This window comes from Eutrigla gurnardus (genome assembly GCF_963514095.1).
Source record: "Eutrigla gurnardus genome assembly, chromosome: 1".
Classification (NCBI taxonomy): domain Eukaryota; kingdom Metazoa; phylum Chordata; class Actinopteri; order Perciformes; family Triglidae; genus Eutrigla; species Eutrigla gurnardus.
In genome coordinates, this window is record NC_139915.1 from 22,986,237 (window position 1) to 23,012,021 (window position 25,785).

Sequence of the window (25,785 nt, forward strand, 5' to 3'; positions counted from 1 at the left end):
CCATTGTCAACATTATTTATTTTTTTAGTCTTATACACAGATCTAAATTCATACAAGTGTCAAACTTGCAACAAAAGAAACAAATATTTCCTCTGCCACCAGAGGTTGACCTAGCCTTGTTTTGGCCAGTATTGCACTCTGGGTAATGTAGGCACAGTACACAGACAAAAAACTAAGACAGCAGGCCTGTCACAGGAAAAACTCATGCAGCCTTTACACAGTATTCTGGTCATAAGCAGGAATTAAAGCAGCTACAGACTGATAGTTATAGTCTGGAAACCAAAACGGAAGAAAAAGCTGAGGTCGATCCATATAAAAGGCTTGAAGATATGCCCTTGTCCTTATATTTCATAACAAAATCTCAAAATAAAGAGTAAGAAAATGGGATTAATAAAAAAAAAAAAAAGAATAGATTTGTCATTCTACTCTGTTAAAGACACTGTCAGTTAACTCTTAGATTGGTACAAATAAACCTGTAGTCCTTGGAAAAGGTCTAAATGGGATTACAGTGTATGTCACACACAAATCCGTTTACAGGAAAAATATAAAGTTACAAATTAGATGGTACACTGGTACATCTGTGGTGTTGCTGTAGTTTTAATCACTGCAGTTCAAGGATAATTCAAATTCAATCCTTGAGAAGGACAATCAGTCTTTATGGCTTTTTTCTCTCCATTTAAATGACGCCGCTACATTGCTGGAGGCCATCCACTCAACAAACATTGTGCATGCACATACACGTCTGTGTTTGCATAGATGCCAACACAAAGGATCATAAACTCTGAAAAGTCAAAAAATATTGTAGTGGTAAAGACTGAAAATTTAGAAATATACAGAAAAGTTTATGTGCAGAAGTGGTTTGTACAGCCTCAAGCATTTCAGGATGAACATCTGTACAGTCGCATGGCGGGGACATATATAGAGAGCATTTAAATGTACATGCATATTTGTCCAGGCTCCATGCCATCTACTCTTCACAACCAGCTATTACAGTAGGCACAAAAACACAGAAATGCTATGTGTGACATCCACAACGTCATTAACCCAATATAAAGCTTTACCGACTTCAGCCGCTTCAACAGTTGATGTCCAAACTCCAGCAGCAGCTTTGGGAGTTTCACAGCCAGCGGCGTCAGTTGTGTATCAACAATGGCAGATCATTGGAAAGGGAGAGTGTTCAAGGGGTCCGTTTTAAGTGGCACTGGGGTCAAATGGAACAGCCGTAAATGACATGCATTGGGGATGTTAGTGCTCTTCAATGGGAGGTTGAGAGATAAGAGAGGGGCTAGCAGTCAGTTACATAAGACCAAGTGGACCTGCTGACCATAGAAGGGGTGATTGGAGCGCTCTGCTACAGCCCGTCTGGCGATCTCTTCACTATGGAAGGTGATCAAGGCCTCGCCACTGCATTGGCCGCTGAAGTTGTACAAGATGAGAACGGCGTCTGGCTGGAGCTGAAGAAGAGAGAGGAAAAAAAGGAAAGTCAAACACCTGAGACAAAAAGGGTCACTTGTTTTGATGCAGTTGCACTCTGAAAACACCAGGGGGGGGGCAAAAAGCAGAGGATGAACAATGCCTCTGGGAAAGATCATCACATCTAACTGGTCCAGTTAGGAAGAAAAAAAGATGATTAATGGGCAGAGCTTAAAGAGCAAAAGCAGAGAACATGCTGTTCCCACAGGACAGGAAACTCACAAAGCAAGTTGTGATGTCACACACAGTAATTACCTGACAGTTGATAGTTTGCATGCATCTTCCATAAAAATCAAGTTTGATGCAAAAAATAAGTTAATAGGTTTCCTTAAAGACATGCAGATATGAAACCACTCACCAATCACATTAGCAACAGTAGTAAAATCCATTATGTCGATATGTTAGAGAATACATCATATGTGTCAGTGCAGGAGAAAGGAGGACGGAGTCAGTGGAACAATGCATTCAGGACGGCCCCTGGAACCAGTCAGGGATTGCTCCCTGGTTCAAAAAACATTTTATGAGGTGGTTTAGTGCAGGATGAGTGACATTAAAATCAATGCATCTGCTAGCCGAGGCAGAATGTGAAAGCGTCTCATGTTTTTCTGTTCAGTTCAGTGACTGGTGCTTGGTATCTAACCTGCGCACTTCTGTGTTGAGATGTTGAGAGAATTAGGTCAAAATACCACTTAATCACAGTTTAAAAGCTCAGGTTTCAACCATCCCTGAGGAAGAAGCATACAAATCATTTTCATGTCACTGCAGAACATTGATGTGCCAGAAATGTTCAGGCTCTTTATCCAACACGTGAAACCTGAGTGATTAAATGGTTTAAATCCTCCTCTCAGGTTGTGTTAGTGAGTGAAATCACATACAGTGATTCACTTTGTTCTGCAGCATAAGGCAGATCATCTGCCTGCAGAGGTTTCATTCAATGTCTACTATACACTGAATGCACAAAATATGGAGGACATCTCCCTGATATTACCTTTCAAAAATGTAATTTCATCATTATACTAACAGTTGTGTCATCACACACACACACACACACACACACACACACACACACACACACACACACACACACACACACACACACACACACACACACACACACACACACACACACACACACACACACACACACACACACACACACACACACACACACACACACACACACACACACACACACACACACACACACACACACACACACACACACACACACACACACACACACACACACACACACACACACACACACACACACACACACACACACACACACACACACACACACACACACACACACACACACACACACACACACACACACACACACACACACACACACACACACACACACACACACACTTTGCCTAGAATATGCATTATGGCTCACATGTGGCGATTTTATCTCATGGTAAACACTTTCATGTTGCGCAAATTAAAAATATATGTGACATTTCCTCATTTAGGAAGCCACAACATTTCTGCAAGATGGGCAGATTGAAACCAAATAGAAACAAATAGAAACAAAACCTCTGATCCGATTTAATTTGTTTATTAGTGCGGTCAAACTCACAATAAGCTTTGGTTTGGTGATTTTAGGGTTAAAAGAGGTACTGTCATTTAAATGTGTAATAACTACATTTCAATGGAAAGCAGGCACCTGCTACATGTTTACGTGTTTAAATGTTTTATGTAGCCGAGTGACATTTAAAAAAAAAAATCCACTTTCAAACAACCATATCCCAACTTTAACCTTTAACTTAACCAGCAAATCACCAACTCAATGCTTACGTTGCAGTTTGATGCCAGTCCATTGCTGCATGCTGTGCATTAGCCGAGACATGCAGATGTTATTTAAGGAAGGAAATGCCCTCTCAGTCCACTCTGGTTCGCTGGTCTGGAGGCTCCTCTTACCTTGGGGTGAGTCCCTAAAGACAGAGCCATTCTTTGGGCTGAATCAGACTCCTGGCCTGTTCGCTCATCTGAACCATGCCGCTGTACTCGTCAGGGGCGTACTACAGATAGCATAATAATGAACGGACAGTCAGGGTGTGAGGGCCTCCACATTGATTTCACACATGAACATCACACAGGTTCTATGACATTACATAGTTTTTGAGGAATACAAACACACCAAAACCAGAAACACTCACAGACCAAATACTAGTTGAACAGGTTCAATAAGGAAACAGTGTGATTAAGCACAGGATTGTGTGTTAAAAGGACACCGGTGCTGGTGTGGGAACTGTTTTCCCACCCAGGTCCAGTGTGAGAGACGCTACTCCAGCCAGAAAGACACACACTCACTCCATTAAGGATACAATTACAATAGTTCAGCCAACAGTCAGGTCTGACTCTGGACTCTGCTTTTCTCTCTCGCAGCTCATTGCCTGTAGAACACTTATTTTGATCTTTAAAGCAACACTAAAGAGTATTTAGTGCCTTAAAATAATGTTTCCAAAATAGTTTCAGTGGTTCATCACCTCAAAACCGGGTGAACGGCACTTCAGCATTCGCTCTGCAGCCCTCTATTGGCTGTTACCGCACTATGTAATTTTGCCTCGTCAGGTAGTGGTTTTGTAGTTCTAATGAGACTACAAATTTGACCTGCTTTACGGCAAGCGTTACAAAAGCCGGTAGGTGGAGGCTCTGCGTAGAGATCAGTGGGAGAACACCCGGCAGGTGCGTGGAAGATACCTTGCAGCTAGGTAGTTTTTAAATTGGCGTCATGGCAGAGCCTGCAAAGAAAAGGAGGAGTATAATGTCCGATGAGGCGAGGAAAAGAAAACGGGAGCATGACAAAGAAAAAGCTCTTACGAGAGTGAATATCAGACCGGCTCACACTCGTTGGCGAGAGCTGAAGGAGGCTACAAAATGCAAGACAGATGGTGACTTGGCTTTGTTGCTGCTGGACTTGTAAATAATACCGGTAATCTTTTTTTTTTTTCTCAACAGTGTGCATCTGTGTACAATACATTGTCGATTATTTTGTTGGCTCATGTTAGCTAAGGCGTTAGCTACTCTACCTTGTCACTGGACATCGTTCAAATCGTTCATCGTTTCCAGAGCCGGTTCTGCATTACAAACAAATAACGTGCGTGCGACGGTAGGCTGCGGTAGGCTTAATTATTTACGACGGCAGTAATGGACAATTCCCTTCCAACCTGTAGGGGGACCGAAGAGGAAAACTTCTTAAGTCTTGTCTGTCGCAGGTGTCCACCAGGCACCACACTCCACTTTTGTTCCATCCTTCACATGGTTTCATAACAACAGTTAATAGAAACAACAGTTGACGGATTGCCTCAATATCACCTGAATTGGCTTTCAATCCAAATTGTCAAAAAGGCACCTTTGCTGTCACTTGAAAATCCATCATCCAAATAAGTATTGATAACAGGCCTAGTATTTACAAAGTAGAGGTTTTTTTAATTATATTTGATGAACATGGGTGCTGACATGCAAACTGATATGAACTTAATAAAAAAAAAAGAAACAAGGACACCATGTAAACCCTGTGTAGTTCTCTAGTGCAAGTCAAAAGAAGTTCTTATTTGGTGTGAATTCGACGTTAGCTACCCCCTACAGGAAGGCGCTCTCTCTCACACACACACACACACTCAAACACACACAAACAAACACCAAAGTATAGGGATTGCACAAGTACTTAATGACATAAGCCATAAAGGTCAACAGCAGGCCCAAGCTCTGTGCCACAACAGCCCAACCCCTCCACCTCAAAACCCCCACCCCTCTTCCCTCAACCGTCTGAAGCCACACCTATCATGGTTCATACCTGCTTCAGAGGACTCCACCTAATTTGGACTGGCAGCGAAAAATATAGCACAGAGAAGGGAGGAGAGCACAAGTGCACACATGTCTCTTAATTGAATCCTACTGTGTTGTTATTTTTGCACCAATGGTAACACGTACATCTTTTAGCTGCAGGGTTGAGAGCTCAGTGGTCCAACAACTCTAGACTTTTAAATGTGGGGTTGCAGGCTGTGGCTAGAGTCACAATCAACATAATAAAGCAACACACTGCCTTCGTTATTCAGGCCCACATTTAAATTTGACATCATTATCAAGTGGCTGCTGTTTAGCACCACACTGTGCCTTCCGGAAAGAAGGTGTCGATTTAATCCAAGTGTATGAGCATTTTATAAAATGGGGCTATTGTTAAATAAAACACAATAAAACCACAATGTTATTTTCCCTTACAACTATGTGCCAACACCAGTGCAATCCTTGTGTCTTTATCGCAGGGCAACATGTACTGACCTGGTATCCCTGGAAGAAGCTGAGAATGTCCTTGACGCCAGTGTTGTAAGGCAGGCCCTGCATCCGGACCAGGGCACCAGGTTGCGACAGCACAGAAGAGGCAGCGGCTGCAGCAGGGTGGGGTTGGCCTGCCACAGCTGCTGCCATTGCTCCCGGTGGAGCTGCAAAGTAGCCAACTGTTGAAGGTGAAACTGGGGGGCTGGAGATAGAGTATGTCAGGTGAAGGAGGGGAGAAGTTAGAAAGAAAGAACAAAAGAGGAAAGTAGTTAGAGAAAAGCAGAAAGTACAGATAAATGGAAATGTGATACTTTTAAACTGACCTAACAGCTCTCTGTACCTGCTGATGTACTAACCTGGGGTAGTAAGCTGTGTAGTTCATGTTCATGTTCATGTACATGTGTGGCTGAGGCGGGTAGTAGGCCAGAGCGTGAGCCGAGCTGTGTGCGAGCGGATGTGGTCTGGGAGCAGCCAGCAGGGGGGGCTGGTAGAGGGCAGCTTCGGAGAGTATGGCAGGTGGGGTGGGGAAGGCAGTGTAGGCTGTGGGGGGAGATAGACCTAGGGGAACAGACAAAGATGTATACATACAGAGTCTGGTCAATTTTACATATTGTGTTCAGTGCCTGCACGGTCGTGCCAGTCATGAAGTGAAGCATGTAAATTTATAGTTACAACACGCTGGACAGGGATTTCAACAGGCTTCAACAGAAACCACAAGTCTGATGTTACAATATACTTCCAGACTTGACAGGGCCATGAGTCATGTGGAGTCCTAAAGGCAAGTTAGATTCCAGGCGTCTGACTTACGCCAGTCAGTTACATAGAAACTCATTCGCAACAAACCTTGAGAAAAAACCCAATTCCTTTTTCCGTCATCAAGAATTCTTAAAATCTCTTAGAATTATTAAATCAACAGATTCAATCAGTGTCAATAGAGAAGATAATCCTTAGTTGCAGCCCTAACTTGAATTAGTACTTTTCAAAGACAAAGATAATTCTGGACAAAATTACTATTGCTGCCCAGATTTGGAGACACTGGCTACAGCTGCAAACCAGGGCAACGAAAGCAGTCAGATAACCAGGCATGTTTTAAACTTATTCTAAATGTAACCCCAAACTTAAGTTAATATCCATGGCAAACTTAAATTCCGTCAAAGAAGCACTACAACATCATTGTTGTTCGGGGTAATAACATGCATCTTAAATTTTACTTTAAAATAGGTAGTTTCGATTATATGGAAAAACTCGATGGTCAACTTAAGTCGCTCTAGCAGCGTCTAAAAATAATAAGAAAAAAAATCCAAACTATAGATTTTTCCTTTTCACAACCCATCAGGCCAGAGAGCCTGCCTGCAGATACCTTTTCTATGCCAAGTTTGTTATTTACTAAGCTTACTGTGCCCTTCAGGCTGTCATACTTACAATGTTAACACACATAAACGCCAGTATGGACATATTTACATACAAACAGCCACTATTGGTGTGAGGCTGTGGGCAGCTGTGGTCTCCCTCAGTGCCAACACAGTGACACACAACACTGCTGACCTTGTGAAGTGAAGTGCTTGGGGGAAATAAGTTTGCTTGAAGTGAAATCGACTGGAGGTCAGTGGCACAATGCAGGCATGAAATATATCCCCTTGCAAGCTCAGGCCACAAAGTGTCTCAATAAATAGGTGATAGAAATAGAGAAATATATTATTATAAATTAGAGGTGTAACAATTCATGGGATTAATCGATGAATCGATTGTCAGTCCTATAGATTCAACTAAATCGATCTGCTAAAATAAATAAATAGAATGAATCATTTTGGCTTCACCAATAATCGATATAAATGCATTTAATCGGATGAATCGTGATTCTGTATTCAGCATAAAATATTATGCAGGATTACTTTTTTCTAGAATAAATATGTTATTTTTTCACCTTTCAGAAGAACACAGATAGTCTCACTCGCATTGTTGCATGTTTATTTCATGGATATAGAATTGTGGTTACAAGTTACTGAATCAAATCGTGGTTTACAGAATCGAATCGATTCGTTACAAAAAAACAAACAAAAAAAAACGGCCTTGAATCGTATCGCCAACTACTGTATCGTTAATCGAATCAAACCACTGTGAAGCCAAAGATTCACACCCCTATTATAAATATATGATATTGATGCATTATTAGAGTTCACTTACAGGGAAGCTTGCAGGGTGGAGGGGAGAGGCCACTGCGGTTCAGGGTTCCTCCCATCAGCACGATGCTCATCTCCTCTGTGGAGCACTGGAACACCTCGACGTACCGGTCCTTCATGGTCTTTTTATGGCACTTCTGGGCCACCATAAACGACTTGTCGGGTGATTTCATCTGGATGAAAGCATCACCAGAGGGTCGACCCTGGAGAGGAGACAGACGACGGACAGAATAAATGAAAAAGACAAGTGAGGACAACAATAGAGCACAAATCTACCAACAACTCAAATTCAAAAGACATTACCCTTTTAGTACAAAAATGACATGATAGATTTGGCTAAAATGTGGGCTCGCATTTATGCGAGATTTTGTCTGAAGCAAAAAATATGTAGCACCAATAATTATAAAACATATTCCTTTACCATCAGAATTGAATTACTCAGTCTTGCAATGTTTTCTTTTACTATATTACTATAGTGATTTCTGATAAAAGGGCTGCACGGTGGTGTAGTGGGTAGCACTGTCGCCTCACGGCGAGAGGGTCCGGGTTCCTTCTGTGTGGAGTTTGCATGTTCTAAGCGGAAGACAATGGATGGATGGATTTCTGATAAAACACATGTGAAGAGGGGTGACATGGAGTCCCCACCAGTCTGACCTGTTGGTTGAGGACCATGTGGACCCCATGGGGTTTGATGTCAACAGTGTGCTCTCCCATGAACTCTAGGATATCTTCAATGCCAGCAGTGTAGGGCAGGCCACGGAGGCGGACACAGTCCCGAGTGCTGCTGGCCGCTGGAAGGTAGGGAGGCGTGGAGAGGACCGGGACAGGCACGATAGGCGAAGGGGGCAGTGTGGAGATCAGAGGTGCAGACATGTAGCGGTTAAGGACCTGGCAAACAAAGAAGAATGAATCAAAAGTCATTACTGCTCGTTTTCAGCAAATGCCAAAAATATCAAGTTTCACATCAGAGTTAATTTCACACCATTCTCCACAAAAAACACTCAGTGTCAAGGTTGACAAGCTTGACTGTTCTGAGCAGTTTCTCATGATGAAAAATATGACTTAATACACATATACATTGCGTAATAATCAGAATGTTTTTTCCAGTTGTGCAAACTCAACAATCATCTGATCTATTGGATGGCATGACACATACTTTCGGTAGCATGTTTGCCCACTTTGCTACGTTGCCATGACATCCGTTCTTTAGCAACCTCCAGTGTTTCCCCTACCATTGTACAGGCCTGGCGGCCCGCCAGGCCAAGGAGACCTGCCGCCAGGCCAAAAAAAAAAATCAATATACCAAAAATAAGCCACCTATCAATTCATTCATAAATCAATAATCATTTACATTAGGAGCGCCTCCGCGCAGCACAGCAGACTTGCTCCGCAAGACGCGCGGCCGCAACAATCCTCGCCGCGCGCTCCCGCTACTTTTTTCTTCCGTGTACTTTACGCGCTCTTGATGTTGTTCTGATGCCGTTCCGCCTCGTTAAACCACCACGATGTCGCTTTCTACTTTGAAAACACGGAACGTTGACACTGTATTTTGATAAGCTGTTGCACTCTTCAGACTCGTGGTGTGAGCGGAACCGGTCCATAGGGTCCATAATATTTATTTTATTACATTACATTATTATTTATTTTTACATAATAAAAATGCCGCTGTGTGTCTCCGTCCAAAACCCGCTGCGCTCGCGCTGTCTGCTCGCACAGATCCGCTCGTGCGCACATGCGCTGATGCAGGTCGAGTGTTGTCGAGAAATATAAGCAGAGACGGCGCTCCTTAAAAATAACATCACGCCATGTGTGTGTAGTATTAGGACGTGATGACGTATGTACAACCGGCCAAAGCCCGTTTGCCCCCCCTCCCCGGGGGGGAGGATTGTTTTTGATAAGATGTGGAACTTTGAGTTAACTGCTGTTGAGTAAACCTATAACTTATATTTTACTTGATAAAATAAGACAATATATGCACTCATATGTCGTTGTAGTGTTTTACAGTATCTGTAGCTATTAATGTGATGCTCATCATTTTCCAGCCATATTTTTCCGGCCCCTAATTTTGCATAATTTCCATCAACCAGCACCTTAATAAGTCACTCTCCCCTTGAATCCTTGAAAACCTTGAATACACTCTGGTTGAACAAAAATGTTGAATGCAAATATAATAATTGCAGAATTGCAGACTGCTTGCTGTGCCACCTGACTTAATCCAACTGCACCAATACACCATCCCACGCGTCTCGTCTGTTTAGGGTTTTTTCGGTGGGTACCACCGGGCCTGAAAAAAATTCTAGGGGAAACACTGACCTCTGTTTTGGTCAGCCCATATTGATTGGAATCACAGATAAAAAAAAAAGAAAATCTTTATTATTCCTGGATGACAAACAGGCTTTCTTCTTTCTTTAAATTGCAAGAAAAAAATATGGATTTGTCAACAAATGTATCATGATTATGTTTCAAATAGCAATCAAATTACTGTCAAGAAAAACATATTTGTGTCTGAAATAGAAAGCCAAAGCCACGAGTTCCCCTCCTCATATTTTCAGTCTTAATGTTGTTTTGAAACAGCCCCTCTTGAATCCCTCTGGAATTACACGACACTAAATTAAAACTAAATGGATCCATCATCAAAATCAGCACAGTGGAGCTTATGACTTTCATTCAAGAGGACCATCTCCTGTTGCACTACAACACCCATACTTTTTACACCCGTTTTAAATCCTTTGAATCCTTCAGCAAATTTTCCAAGCAGTAGTCTTTAAGAATTTGACTGGATGTTTTTTTTCCTCATGACAGAACAGTCAGACAGTATAAAAATAAAAAAAAACATGAATTGGAAATCATGGTCCAAATATCAAGCTATTTCGCTATCAAGCTCAAGGATTTCTCCAACCAATACAACTGAAATTATTTACCTGTTGCACTTCTGCTGCGGTACTCCGAAACAGCTCGATATAGCGCTTCCCCAGGATCTGCTTGTGCTTCTTTAGGGCGTTCTGGGCGTACTCCTCACAAGAGAAGAGTACAAAGGCATCGCCAGTGGGCCGTCCGTCAGGGTATTTGACAAAAAGAAGACCCTCAGCACCGTCCGTGACTGGGCTCTCAGGGCCGAGAAAGGACAGCACTTCCTGCGGTGTGGCAGTGAACGGCAGCCCCCGCATACGGATAATCACCTGGTTCTCTTTGGACAGGAACTGAGCCACCTCGTTAGAGGTACCTAGAGTCAGAGGACAGCAATGGTTAAACATCATACTGCCAGGAACCATAATCCCAGGAACACTCATTATGCTCTCAAACAAACAAGGTTTATATTTTTCAAGTTTTTGTCAGTTCAGCGAAGCTTTCAAGAAAACACACAACTCACTAAGAGTGGGCGATATGGCTTAAAGCATCTATGAGGATCTATCCATTTTAAACTGCCATATCAATAATCATGGGATTGTACATTTTCAGAAAAATCAGTTGTGAGGAACTTTAGTGAAACAAGACAGAATCTACAGCCATGCTAGCAGCTCTGAGGCTGTTCTTCTTTATTCTCATTTAATCCAAATAGAAACGATTTTGGGTGACCCCAAAAAATGCCCGATTCACTAATGTTATACATTCAATTACAAGTTTAATGTGAAATGAGTTCATTTTGATAAATGCAGCGATGTCTCGTCTGCTTGAACCATTTGTTTAAAGTCCACCGTGCTGTCAATCTGTACTGATCTTCACTCATCTGAATAAAGTCCACAGTCAGACCGGCAGCCACTGTAAGTTATCTTCTCTGTGTGACTGCGTTTCTTTGTCTGATATCTCAGTCCTATGTTACTGGTGGCCGCTGCTCTATGGTCCAGAGACCCCGGGCCCTGCCTTTGTCTCTTCACACCCCCTTTGTATCAGTACTGAGCCAGTCCTTTCACCAGCCAGCAGCCGTCTCTCCCTCAGGGGAGTGCAGCTTGAGGCTGAACTGAACAGGTGAGCTGCTGTTAGCCAAGAGTGAAATTTCTCTCCAACTGGCCTCTGAAGGGTTGGGCTGTGGATGAGGAGGTGAGGAGGGGATGGGGGGGGGGGACGCTCCGCACAAAGCGTCTTTCATTAGCTCAAGATAAGCTGCTGGAGAGTCACTGGGATGAGGCAAAGACACGGGTAATAGGAGAGAGAGCCAGAGCGCAAATGAGATCCCCTATTTTACAGCCACTAAAGAAGTGTTCTTTTACAGATGTGGTCTTGTTTTTCCTCAAAGATGCGGGAAAGCTCAGAAATAAAAGTCTACCTTACACTAACAGAAAGCCTTTCACCATTATTCCTCATACAAATGCGGTGAGAAGAAAGGACGAGAAGAAAAACAATCTGAAATCTGACCTCCAGCAATCTTAAGGAATTCCTCTCCTGTGGCCTTGTAGACCTGAAAAGACAAGAGGAAAATGGATTTAGCTATGAAGAACATTATTTAATCATCATTTAGTTAAGAAGACAATTTACAGAATCACATCAACGACATAATCTGGATCTAGAGTTCAGCTAAGCATATTTTATACATGGTGTATGTATGTATTTTATTGCAAAACCAAATTACAATATGAAAAAGGTAGGAGGTAAATGCTGTATCTCACCTCGATGTAGCGGCTTCCCATGTGGTGCTTGTGGCGCTCCAGGGCCAGGTCCCTGTGCTCTGAGTTGATGAAACGAACTAAGGCCTCGCCATTCCTCCGGCCTTGAGCGTTAAGACACAGAGCCACACCACCCCTGAAAAGGCCAGAGCACAGATACAAGCGTGAGCATGAGCACAGTAAATGACAAAAACATTTTCAGAAATAAAACTTCAGCAGAGCAGAGCTCCCTGAAGCTTTTAGTTCTAATTCCATTTGTATCACATTTTTACATCCTGCACCTATCCCACTGAGGTTTTGTAGATCATTCATGTCGGATGCTGTACTGTACAAAAAATTGTAGTGAGGACCTTTAAACCCGTGACATTAACATTTAACATTAATCTTCGAAAGTTCCATTGGACATTTAAAAAGAGCATTGTATATGATCTGCAAACACTGGAAGTTTTGAAAACACGTTGAAAGCTCAAAAATCACTTTGAAATATTTATCTGCAGCAGAAGTTAAAATAAATCCCATTGGAGGAATAGGGTTATTTAAATATGTCCATCAAGTGTAACATACTTGGCAATACTGAGGCCTTTAAAGAAGCGGGCAATGTCTTGGTCTGAAGATTGCCATGGAAGCCCTCGTGCTCTGATCACTGTCTCACTGTCCACTGGCTCCGTCTTGCTGCTGAAATGGGAGAGAAGAGAAACATTAATGACATTCAGACCATATTTAGGAATAATTAGGACATATTACTGTTTAACACATCCACATGCAGATGAATGTAGCTTTTAGAGAAAACACCATCACTTTTGTTAAATTTACACAGACTCTCCACAGATTGCAGACACAGAGGCAACTCACATTAAGTGCTTAACACGGTAGCACACTCCTATGATTAAATGTCAGGGGGTTGTCAAGGTGATAGGCTTTTGACTGTCTGAGAGCAGCAGGATTTGGTGTTCTGCTACTAGATAGCCAGGTAAGCACTTGATGGCTTTAATGACACACTTGTGGTTTCCTTGTTGCTGTAATCAATGCTTAAAGGGGCCCCCGAGGTCTGAGTGCTGAATATGGCTGGAGGGGGGTTGTCAGTCTGTAAGCAACAGACCCACAGGTGTGGAAGGAACAAACACAGAGTGAGATACATGGACATACCGTAGATGACCAAATAATCGCCCGCGTGCAAATACGCGCCTGTGCTCTAATAGCCGCCGGGGGTCCGACCTCATTTGGCATAATAAACGCCGGTTCAATTAAACGCCCGGGCGATTAAGTGTTTACCATAGTCTTGCACAGAAAACAAAAGTTTTTTTTTAACAGCACTTCACCGGCTCTCACCTCTTCTGTCAGTCAGCCCCTCCTCTCGCGCTCTCTCTCTCTCTCTCGCATGCAGGCGCGCGCACACACACACACACACAGACACACAAACACAGACACACAAACACAGGCGCGCTAGACTGAGGGATATAGGGATATAGATAAATGCTGATCATGTAATGCTGGTGCTGCTCATTGCAAAAATAAATTGTAGCCTGTTGCAAATACGCGCCTGGTTCTTATAAACGCCTGGGCTCCAAGTCGATTTAGCATATTAAACGCCCGGGCTACTAAATGGTCATCTACGGTATATAAAAAAATATACATACATACCATGTGCCAGAATCAAACTTGTACTTCACTGTTTCAACACAGGAGAACGTGTGGTCTGAAAATTAAAAACAAATTGTGTGATTGAGTGTGTTTTTGCATCCCGAAGGTCCAATGTCATCTTTTGACAATAGTGAACAGGTTCACCCTGCCAAGCATTGTGTGTTTTAAGCCATCTGCATTCCTGTTACTTGTCACACCTAAAGACATACTTGGCTGTTATGAAGTAAGTTAAGCCAGAGGCCACAGTCAAGATAGGAGATGGCTGATAAAAGTTTGATGCATCTGCAGTGCAACATATCTGGAGTCATCTTACATCCATCCATACGACAGAAAACAATCTGAAGTAATATAGAATAGTGAAGAATAGGCATTTGTGGTGCTTTAACTAGAAATAATATAATCAAGATTTTAATTTAATGATCAAAAAACTACCACATCTTCAAGTTAAAAGGGTCTCTCTGAGAATATTTGGGCTCTGTTTTTCCAGTATCCAAACACTAAAAATACAGGGAGTACAGTTTTGCAGTCCCAGTTCTGATTTTATAAACCCAAACCATCAGGTAGTCAAAGTAGGCTAACACACACCAATAACTGCTTGCAAACAGTGCATGCCACTTAGTTGGGTTTCATATGCATTTTTCTGCTTTTGCTGCACCGGAAGTTCAGAGTTCAGGTTCAGCTCAGTTCATTTTAGTTACAAAGTGTGGCGGTTCCTTACTGTAGGGCTCAGCCAGGATGTGGAGTGTCAGCTGCACCATGCTGCTCACCTCCCTCACCCCCATTGCCTGCTCTGACACAGCAGGAAGACCAACAGCTACACACACACAGTTAAGGACACTAAGCAGCCTGTTATTTTGACTTTTGTACTATTTGTTGTGTTATGCCGCAAGGATTTTATGCCCACTTTTTTTTTTTTACATTAGTAAATCAGAATTTGCAGAGAGAAAACCTTACATACTCCATCGTCATTGAAATGTACAGCTAAAAGTATTCATAATGAATCAGTAAGATGATACTACTAGTAAAGTAAAGGATACATTCCAACATGGCGGCAAGTGTGAGCTTCTGCACGGGGCTGGCATTGGGGCAGCATTTGTGAAACTCCTTCTTCACATCCACAAATGAAAAGAAACATTCAGGCAGGACAAGATTCTGAAAAGGAAGGGACAAAAAACAACAACAAAAGTTTCAGTAATGACGTATTGGCACATCAGGATAAGCTAGGGGACACGGGTGAATGAGAAGGTGGTGTGTACTCTTATATGCTCATCATATGTTGGTGCTCAACAATAAAGCAAAAAATAAATAAATTAAAAAGGAAAAACACCTACTGGAAATATACATAATGCACTTGTGGAAGATTAGGCGCTGCAATACATGTTTTACAAAAGATCTTGGCCCGGTTTCCCCGAAGCGTTCTTAAAGCCTTCTTAACGCTACGTCATTCGTAACCCCTACTTAGAGTTCCTACTTAACATTTCGTGTTTCCCGAAACGTTCTTTGCTACGAATCTCTTTCGATGTCACACGTTGGTAAGAGTGGTCTGGAGCACTCTTAGAGCCTTCTTAGCTCTACCGTAGTGATGTTTCAGCTCCTGACGCTAGTCGCCGCCACTGTACAGTAATCCAGAAATCCCCGCTGCGCATTGAACTGCACATTGCCAGTGTTGTGTTTCACCAGTGGTTTTAAGTCATTCATGAAGAAAATAATAATAAAATGCGAATGCATTTCATCACAAGGCTAAGCTTTACCTCAATCTCAGAAATAGCTGAACCAAAGACGTCGCCGTCTCGGAGCTGTTGGTATACATAATTTCATAAGGATCAACTTCAATCCCATGGATATATTGACCGACACGGCTATATTGCATAAGTTTCGACTACAACGGCAACAAATACGCATGTAATTAAGGATGTAATTGGCTCAATCTCCTCCGCTGTTTCTATATTTATTATATCTTTTTTTTTAATCAGTATAGGCTATGGTAGTATGTTCGACCTAAATAAATGTTTAGGCCTAGAAGGATTTCTAGCAATGTTTTATTCGCAAACACTGCAATAGCCTACATTTTATAATATAGTGCTGTCATGCACCTGCGCATGAAATGGAAAATCGAACTCTGAGCAATCGATTTCAGCACTTTCTTTCTGGACAGCGCCGTGTACGCACGACGTAAGGAGTGTTTCTTAAAGGAGTCATCACCTGGTTTTATACGTATCCAGCCCCCCTTGGATCGCTTTGGATCAATTCGTAAAACTTATTAGAAAAAAAAAAAAAAAATTTTAATCAAACATTGAGCTTGTTCTGACCCTTTTTCGTACCGCGATTTTATCACGCGAGATTACGCGCGAGGTTTTGACTGGTCCGGATGTGCATTGTATAATATGTAATGAGGCGCGCGTTGATTCGACGCAGGAAGGACAGAGCCAGGGGGGCTTGCCTGCATGCAGACTCCAAAACATAATGGCGGCGCTTCGGCGATTTCAGGTAGCGGACGGGGCGGGGTTGGGTGGTGAAAGAGGGGTGGGCTTATGCAAGTAGCCGCCACGGTGACGTCACCGAAGGCGCAGAATCAAAATCTCGTGCTTTAGGAATGCACACCCTTGTGTGCTATTCCTGTTCGGAAAAAGAGCAGAAGCGAAAAAACGGCGCCACTTTCAAACTCCAGCCTTTCAGGCAAGTTTCAACTGAGGTCAAACACAGATATGCATGTTTTAACAAGAGAAATTGCGATTTCCAGGTGATGACTCCTTTAAGAAGACTCCTAAGAGACCGTTCGGGAACCACGACTATAGAGGTAAACAACTTTGGTAAGTCATAACGTAGGAGTCTTCGTAGCGCGCTAAGAGTGGACGTTATCGGGAAACCGGGCCGTTAAGTCTACCTTTGTGGGCATCACAAGTGTTTGCGCAACAACAGAAGGAACAGTTACCTTTTTGGAAGCCTCAGGGTGGAGGGCCTGTCTGATGATGAGGGGACTGTCGACACAAAGGGTGAAAGAGCTTCTGCCGAGACATTTCACTTCTGATGACACCGACTGCTGGAACTGCACGATGAAAAAGAGAGGAAGGAGAAAAGAAAAATAAGCATGAATTTAATGACAAGAAGATTTTTGTCAAAATATAAACTTTCAAAATCAATTCTGAACATACCTAATGTATGTAAAAATGAAAAGTCACTCCCATTCATTTACACACATTTAGTGACTTCATAATACCTTGTTGAATATGGTTGAAGTATCTGTTGCGCAAAGACCAAGCTCTATCTGAACGTGAGAATTACAGTCTACTTTAACCTAAAGACAGACAAGTGAAGGTTGTGTTGTGTGACATTTGGCTGCGTGTTTGTTTCTCATTAGGAACGAGGCTCGTCCGACAGGTTCTTGTGTTTGTTCAGCAAAGGGCGGGAGCAGACAAAAGAGAGGAATGATCACACCACTAATCACAGTTTCCTCAGAGCATGACCAACATTCACAGCCAGACAAGATAGAAAAACAACCCATACAAGTCCAACCTGCCTCTATTGTACGTAAACTCCCAGCAACTACCCCTATATAACTACCACAGTCAAAGAGCCCCATTTTGTGTGTTGTGTCAACCTGTTGTTGGCATCATGTAACGGTCAACAGAGGCCATTACTTCAATATCAACACACACTAGAGAGGTCAGAGGACTGACTGCTTGATAATGTTTTACATCATCTTCTTATGATTTAAAATGATTAATCTTCAAGGGCAGCTTATTCATTTTTTATAGGGTATTTGGAAAGAATGTGGGGACCTCAAAGGGGGTAATGTTGCATCTCATTTATGGGTTCAACACAGATTGCTTTGCATTACTTTCGATATCATTAACTTGAATGCTGCTTATATTCAATGGCTGCTCAATGTTCTCATGCCAATGGAGACTCTCTTTTATCACTCCAGAAAGTTGAGTTAAGTTTTTCCCCATCTCCTTCCCTGAATCCTCCAGTGCAACATTAGACCATCTGCGTGTCAGACCACCTTAAAACCCAGTGACTGACGAGTTTCACATGGCCGCTGGCTAAATATGGCTGATCTCCAGACAGTGAGAAAGTATTAGAGATGCGTGTTGAGGCATGCTCCTTAACAGTCATACTGAAACGCAGGGCTATTTGGCAATGTTAACCAGCTGCTTACAAGGGAACAAATGCTTCAGGGTAATTAAGGGGTTATTAAGATTAAGGGTTTTTTGGATGGGTGTTCATGGGCCCCAACAAAGCTGCTGTTTCAAAGTTTCTGTCCAGCAACCACTGTAAAAGATAATTCGTCACTTAAGAAACTTAATAACAATAATTAACTTAAGCTGGACAGTGAGGTTTTTTATGTGTACTTGACTCATTGAAGAGCACCTGATTGTTAAACTTCAACATTCCCAAAACTAAGCTTCTCGTCAAGGTCATGTGAAAACGGGAGGCATTTAAAAAATTTCAAAAAATGCTGCCATGTCTCAGTTGAGAAGGAAAGCAGCAACATACAGATAAACCACCGTCTGCGTGGTGACCAGGATCTGGAACAGGAGTTACCGACGCGGCTGCCATAGATACACAACGGGATCATTGGAGGACGTGTTATGTTGGCTGTCGTTCTGATCTCAGACCTTAATGACTTTTCTATGAAGGGCGGTTACATGACATAACTGTATATGTAGCCACAACAATATGCTTAACTAAAAAGGTGGAACCCTGAAACAATTTGTAAAACAATGTTTAGAGGACAGAGCTATTTAAGGTGCTGTAATAATAATAATCACAATGTAAAATTATAGAATTAACTCTTCAGGTGTCTCTGCAACATCAAATCTAACTTCTTCATATTTTGAGCCTCGTCCAATTAGCATTTCACACTGCTACAGTAAACAAACTGTCTTGACCACAGTGTCAACATAACCACCCCAGCAGCACACCTTCTACTCAAGTCTTTAAAAAAAAACACTGATGAAGTTGTCATTTTAAAAGCAAGTAGAAAACATTTTTAAGGATTTAAAGTCCTTAAATCTTTGAAGTGTTTTTAAAAATGTTGTCAGGGGAACACAGACAATACCAGTAAAACAAATCAGGGATCTTCTTTCATCCAACTTAATGCCTGAAGCTTTAATTGTTCTAAAAGTAAACACAAAACTTCCAATCTATGACAAAGTTGTGTAGATTAATCCAGCGGCACATTTTAAGCACAGCCATATTGCACAATTTCAGGTTTACAGTGATAACAGGAATAATGTTTGCTCATGGCTGTCCACCTTGGCCAATTATTAAAGCCAGATTAGTGAGAGAAAAGCCAATGTTTTAGATGACGTAGTGGGACACCCACTGCCTTTCTGCACCATGTCAAAAAACACAGTTTAAATTGAGCAAACAAAGCCAAACTGAAGACAAATCTCACAGTGGCAGATAGATAGAGACAACAGGCTGCTGAGCCAAACTCATGGACAAACCACAGAGAAACAGTTCAGAGTGCTTCCACTTTCAATCAGCAAATCGGCTGTAAATAATGTCAATTACAGTCCTTAAAAAAGGGTCGTCATGTGCAATGTGGACATACAACACAACCGCCCATTATTCATGTTCCACTTACTTCACTGCTTTTTTCTGTCATCACTTCTTTGTAACTTGCTGTCAGTAAACATCCAGCTGTAGTACTTAAATAAAAAATTCACAAATAAAGGTTTTATTCCAATGATAATCATCTTTCTCATGCCTTAGGGTTAGCCTCAAAAATTGGCTGCCAATTTTAATGTGTCAGGGTTTCTATAAATTCTCTTTCATTATTTCAGGACCAACATATTATACGGACCAACTTTCGGTCTCGGTCTCTGACGAGCATTTCCACAGATGAGGGGGAGGAGGTGGCCTTTGAACATGGTGCTATCAGAGTTTGCTCTTCAGTGTAGCCAGACTGTTTGAATGCAGAGGTCAGGTGGGGTGGTGGTGGCTGAAACAAATGCCGATAAGAGCGGCAGGGAGTGTCAGGGTAGTCCCTGTGATAACTATTAAAAGCACCTACAGTCGAACACACTTTGCCACCACAGCATGTCCCACCTAGGAGTTGTATGTTGCCTGCTTTTAGAAGGATTTATAACACGCATTGTTTTCTTTTCAAAGACCCAGTATCAAGGAGAACGAATCTATCACTGCCCTATTTCTATCCAAAAGTCTCTTCAATGTGCTGTGCCACAAATAGTGTACTATCAATGTTTCTTACATAACATAATATATTTATCACACAAGTTACATGAGTGAGAACATGACTTTTAAGTAATCAGGCTAATGCAGTATATTTCCTTCCTCCAGTAATTTCCTGTCTTATTTTGAGCTCTCCCAATAACGTGCTGGAATACAGTTCACTCCATCCATCAATTCACAACAGATTTTAAATTACATGTTAGAAATTATTTCGATTGAGGGTTTTTTCTTAGAAGGTTAGAAAATATGGGATAAGACTTCCTATCCATCTAGATGTTTCTGTCCCAAATTATCATTATAGTCAGCCTTTTTTAAATTTAAACAAAACAAAACAACCAATCTTTGAAGATCTTCCTTTTATAGAGGCATTCATTTGACATTTTGGTCTTAGGAGTCTTTTGACACACCCAGCAATAACTTCATCTTTAAGCAACCTTTTGCTGTAGTGGTAATATCCATGCAGCTCCCTACATGCCGTCAGTGTCCCAGACTAAAGCCAAGCATATACAGTCAGCAGCACTCTGACAATAGCTAAACCTTCCATCTCACACACACCCACCCATATAGTATGTCGTCATTACATTAAAAAAAGTGCTTGAAAATAATCCCATTTGCCGCTTATCTGAACAAAAGTATAAAACAATTGTTCTTGGATGTGCAATCTATCACTGACAACATTATGGTATAATGTATGATCTTTATAGAACAATGTGCTGCTGCATGGTTGGAAAAAAGAAGGGAGGGGACTGAACACAATCATGTCTAGTCTACAACTTGAAATTGCCTGATTTTCACTCAGCATTTCATTCATAAGCAGGTATGACATTTTCATTTTGGATCAGTTTTTGTGCAAGGGAAAAGTATTATGCAAAATTGACAAAGCATTCAAAAAGGTCCAAGTGCATGTGTAACAAAAGCTCATGCAAATAAATATTCACAATCGCGATGTTACAAAAAACAGGTGAAATGTCCTGCTAATCTCTCTAGCATTCTCTCTTAATAAATAGTTTACCAATGACAACCAACCGATGTCCTTGGCGGCTCTGACTACACAGGTCAATGCGACAAGCCCACCAAAAAGAGGCCGCTGCTTGTTTTGTCTCGATCAGTTGGAATTGGCTACACCATCTATAAAACAAATGCTTCTACAATACATCCCTGCACAACGATTCAAACTATCTTGAAAAATGGCCATTTCCTTTCCTTTCCTGTATTAACTAGGACAAAACTAACCTCAGAATGACCTACAGCGAGAGAAAGTAACCGATGAGACAAAGGTATGAAAAGAACAAACTGATTGCTTGGGTTAATATTTGAAGGTTCAGCACACAAACTAACCTACAATGGAGCTGAAGTCTCACCAGGTCTGTATGAGGCACAAATGACTTCAGAATTTGGATCAAACTCCAGTGAAATTTAAACTGTTTGAGGAGGCGTTGAGTGTCATAACCCCTGCAGCATCATTGCTATACGTTCCCAGAAAGAAAGGAGACACCCCCATTTTCAAATGTTTAACAGTGCCTGTGCATGCATAGCATTCAGACCACCGCAGCACTGAATGCAACCCAAGCACACTGGTCCAACAGGATAATGCAAGGATTTAAAAATGATGACGGACAGGAGGGATGGGGAAAAGTGCAAACAAAACACTCTTGAGATGGTGGTTGAAAAACATGTTTGGCAACATAAAGCACTTCTGTTGAAACACACCTCCCGACGGAGAGGAACCAGAAAGCGAATTCACGTCATGTCATGGAGAAGTGCCGCACTGAGGACGAAGCCCCAAGATCTGAAAGCCTCCCCTCCTGTCTGTCCTGCAGCCAAAAAACAGAGGTGCGGTCCCAGGTAAACATTCTGCCTTCCAGATGTCTGCAGCATGCATCAGGCTGAGACAAGACCAGACCTGCGACTCCTCCTTTATCTGCACATGCCTGGGGCTGCGCTCATCCCAGCTTTTTAGCCTCTGCAAACTGTCAGCAAAGTTTAACTGTCAGGGCAAAACCAATGACATATCTCTACCAGGTGGAAGACCATTTTTCTAAAAGGGCATCGGGGAAATTTGACACCCCTCACATTAACTCGCAGCTTAATACAGAGTCGGACTTGTCACATCTCATCTTGCTCTGGGCATGAACTGTCAAAAGGCGAATTTACCCAGTTTAATTGGCTCACAAATTTATGAGCCTTTGCTGCAATTTCCATACAGAAAGAGAAGTGAAGCCTATTTTATATGGGCCTTCAGCAGGGACTTGGCTTGGGGACATGAGGGTTGGATGGGTTGGAGGGTTCGACAAGTCAAGCAGCCAAGTTAGGCACCAAACCCCCCCCCCCAACTACTTGACAATGACAGGCCCTAATAATGCATGTCTATGGGTCCTGCTATGTATGTATGTGGGCTACACAGTGAAAATGACACTGAGTTTACCCCCCAAGAGGAATCAATAAAAGTATCTGATCCTCGAATTGAAGACTCACCTGTTGCAGAACTTTGTCCAGGGGCTCAGCTTTGACAATGTCGTCCACAGTCAGCCCAGTGTCCTCTTTACACTGCTCTGTCAGGTCCAAAGTGTCTGGCTTCACTAGACATCTATTAAGCTTTCCGACCTGTGGAAGGGATTTAAGCGGTTCATGGCGCAGAATACAGCGTGGAAAGTGTATACTATTACCCCCCAAACACATTCAGGTCAATACAGTTGCAACAACAAGACAGAAAGCACGTAATTGTCAATACAGCGTTTGTTTATATCAAGAAAGCTGTCATGCCAAACCAAAACGGTGCGTTTTCTCCACTCAAACCTCGCCTGCTTGTCATACTATTTCTTTTGGTCGCACACCTGCAAAAGGAAGGTGCGCTGATGGCTGTTAGCTAGCGGTGGAGAAAGGCAGCGGTTTCAGGGGAAACACACCGCGTTGGTTTCACACGTCAAACACACTTGTTATCACTACAAGTAAGACAGTCAGGCTAGCCTACACGTTATACACAAGAAAAAAACCGTACAACCAACGAGCATGGGGTCAGAAAGGTCCGTACCTTTTTCTCACGTAGATCCACAATTTGCCACACCAAGAGAATTATTTCCCTCTCATCCGAACCCAGTTTACCCCCATTTGCACCAGCTGTTGCCCCAAAGAACACCACCAGAGTATCACTGTGCGAAGCCATCAGGGAACCACAAGGGGTAAAAACTACAATTAAAGCAAAGATTAAAATAAAAAATAACACACGAGGGTTCACCTTTTTCCAAGTGATAAGAAGAACGAGCAAAAGGGCTGGAAACTCAATTGAAGGTAAACGGAGAGAGAGAAAAAAGGGGGGGGGGGGGGATTATTTTCAGAGGAGCCACGAAAGAGTTTGCGGTCAGAGACTCTACCTGTTGAAGTACTTGAGTGTTTTCTATCCAGAGATACTGGTTTAACTGGTAGAGAAGGGTGGAAAGCCGTGCTTCTTTCACACGAACTCCATAACAAGCCCTGGAGTTTTTCTATTTTTTTCCCCCCGAGTTACCTGCGTGTGGCTCGGCCTCTGTGCGAGGAGAGCTCCAGGGGGCTTTGTCTATTGGCTGGTTTGGAAAGGTGAGGGAGGGACTTTGGGGCGGGTGCTGCGATGTCATTGGTCCACTCTATTGAATCAGGAAGTAGTCTTGGCAAAGCAGGGCCGTAACGCAGTACCGACATGAGGCATGTCTACTTGGGGCTGTGATAGTGGGGAGTGTTCTGCTTAATACACAACACCTGCAAATGTAAAGCCACTTTTCAATGTTTTGAGTTTGTTTAGTTAGCCTAGATTTGTACTTCTTCAAGTGCTGACAGTGTTTGCATTTAAAAAAAGTCCAACATGTGAGCTGGAGTTAATCTTTTTCTAAAAAAAGTTTAGACATTGTGGAACTGTCGTACACCGAGTTAGAGAAATAACATTTGTGTAGCGTATTCATATATTTATTTTCGTCCTATACCTCTTGTGTAAGAGTTTAAAGGATAAATCTATAGCCTTTATAAGGAATATATGAGCTTTTAAGGATGATGTAAGTAATAATAATATATATAAGGACAGGGCAAATCAGTAGTTTATTGAGAATAGGCCGACAAGTGGGTGTTAGTATCAATGTTTTAATGCATTTAACATTAAAATAGAATTTTACACAATCATTTCACATAAGCTATTATTTTCTGGAGTGTGCAATAAACAAGCTGGCCCATTTCTTGCATGGTCTAAAGTAGTCTACTCCGTGGTAGAAAGGTGTTGGAAACCATCTAATTATTTAAGCTTTTGCTGATGTTATGCAGATGCAAAACTGTCAACCCGAACCTAAATCAGGCCAATATTCACCAAATGTTTGACATTTTGATTGCAATAGTTCCATCATTGGGAATATTTGACCTGAATGCAATTAACTTTTCCGTCCCTTTTCCCTCTCCAGTTCTGCCCATGCATTGCTCAAGAGGTGCTCCTGGCCTGGGAAGGAAGTGCTTCAAGTGCAGAAGAGAGAGGCCCAAGGAGTGGGGACTATTGGTCTTGCTGATGGGGATTTTGTATTGTATCAGTCGTATTTCCTTGTGTTAATAGATCTCACAGATTTGGTTGATTTGGTCGGTGGTGGAATGTCATTTGCCCCATAGCGCTGCTGAAGGGTGGGGCATGACAGGTATTTTCAGGTTAAGGTAGAAGGTGATAGTAAGAAGGGAGAAAAGAAAAAGAAACAAACACAGACAAATGTAGAAAGAAGGGAAGAGGGGACGTGGAACCCACCTACATCATGGAAAGTAACATCTAATTAATTGCTTCCTTCATATTTTCAACCTGTGAATATAACTTACTGTCACTGTACAATATTTTTTCTTTGACTGGTTACATAACATTTCACACTCTGTTGCATGGTTATATATTTTCATCTAATAGCAGCTTTCATATTGAAATAAAATCTGGCACTAGCAATGATATGCAGTGTAGAGTTTTCAAAACTTTGCAGGTTCTTACTGGCCTGGTGTTTGGCTTGTTTCCCAGAATGCCATGTTTTGTTGCTCCTGACACTCCCATCTCTGTTCTCCAAGAGTAAATTTTCAGTTTCTCCTTCCTCGTGTGAAATCATTTTTTTTCTAGCTGAACCAGTCTGATTAGTTGAGTAACAGTTCAGCTAAAATCCCAGACATGATATTCCCAGACAATAACAGCAAAGAACATTTATCTTCATGACATCACAGGCACGTGGTATCTGTATGTATGTAGCACCAAAATTACACGTATTCAGCTGTAATATCATGTGGTGTGGGGGTTTGCCAGTGACAAAAACAGTTTTATGCCAACCAACACTTCTCTGTGAACTTAAGGAAGAGTCAAGATTCATAAATCAGTTATCTCTTTGGCAGATTAAAAAAGTAAATTGGAATCCGATTATTCAATA

At 42.1% G+C, this 25,785-nt stretch overlaps 1 protein-coding gene across 5 annotated transcripts; it reads right to left on the reverse strand.

Moving 5' to 3' along the window:
• esrp2 (epithelial splicing regulatory protein 2) lies at window positions 1–23,896 on the reverse strand. Of its 5 annotated transcripts, none has more exons than XM_084006929.1 (16): window positions 23,758–23,896; window positions 23,418–23,572; window positions 22,862–22,990; window positions 17,118–17,231; window positions 15,223–15,337; window positions 14,904–14,999; window positions 14,186–14,240; window positions 13,109–13,219; window positions 12,548–12,680; window positions 12,297–12,339; window positions 10,865–11,166; window positions 8,598–8,831; window positions 7,948–8,146; window positions 6,120–6,321; window positions 5,767–5,965; window positions 1–1,454 (listed from the first exon to the last, which is right to left on the reverse strand). In XM_084006929.1, exons 2-16 carry the CDS (start codon window positions 23,547–23,549, stop codon window positions 1,293–1,295), a joined length of 2,226 nt encoding a protein of 741 aa, XP_083863055.1. In that variant the 5' UTR covers window positions 23,550–23,572; window positions 23,758–23,896; the 3' UTR covers window positions 1–1,292. The 5 variants fall into 5 exon arrangements, with proteins under 5 accessions (XP_083863055.1, XP_083863056.1, XP_083863058.1 ...); XM_084006932.1 differs by lacking the exon at window positions 23,758–23,896 and adding an exon at window positions 3,403–3,503 and having other exon boundaries at window positions 1,315–1,454; window positions 13,109–13,216; window positions 23,418–23,707; XM_084006931.1 differs by lacking the exon at window positions 23,758–23,896 and adding an exon at window positions 3,403–3,503 and having other exon boundaries at window positions 1,315–1,454; window positions 23,418–23,707.
• Window positions 23,897–25,785: the final 1,889 nt, after the last annotated feature.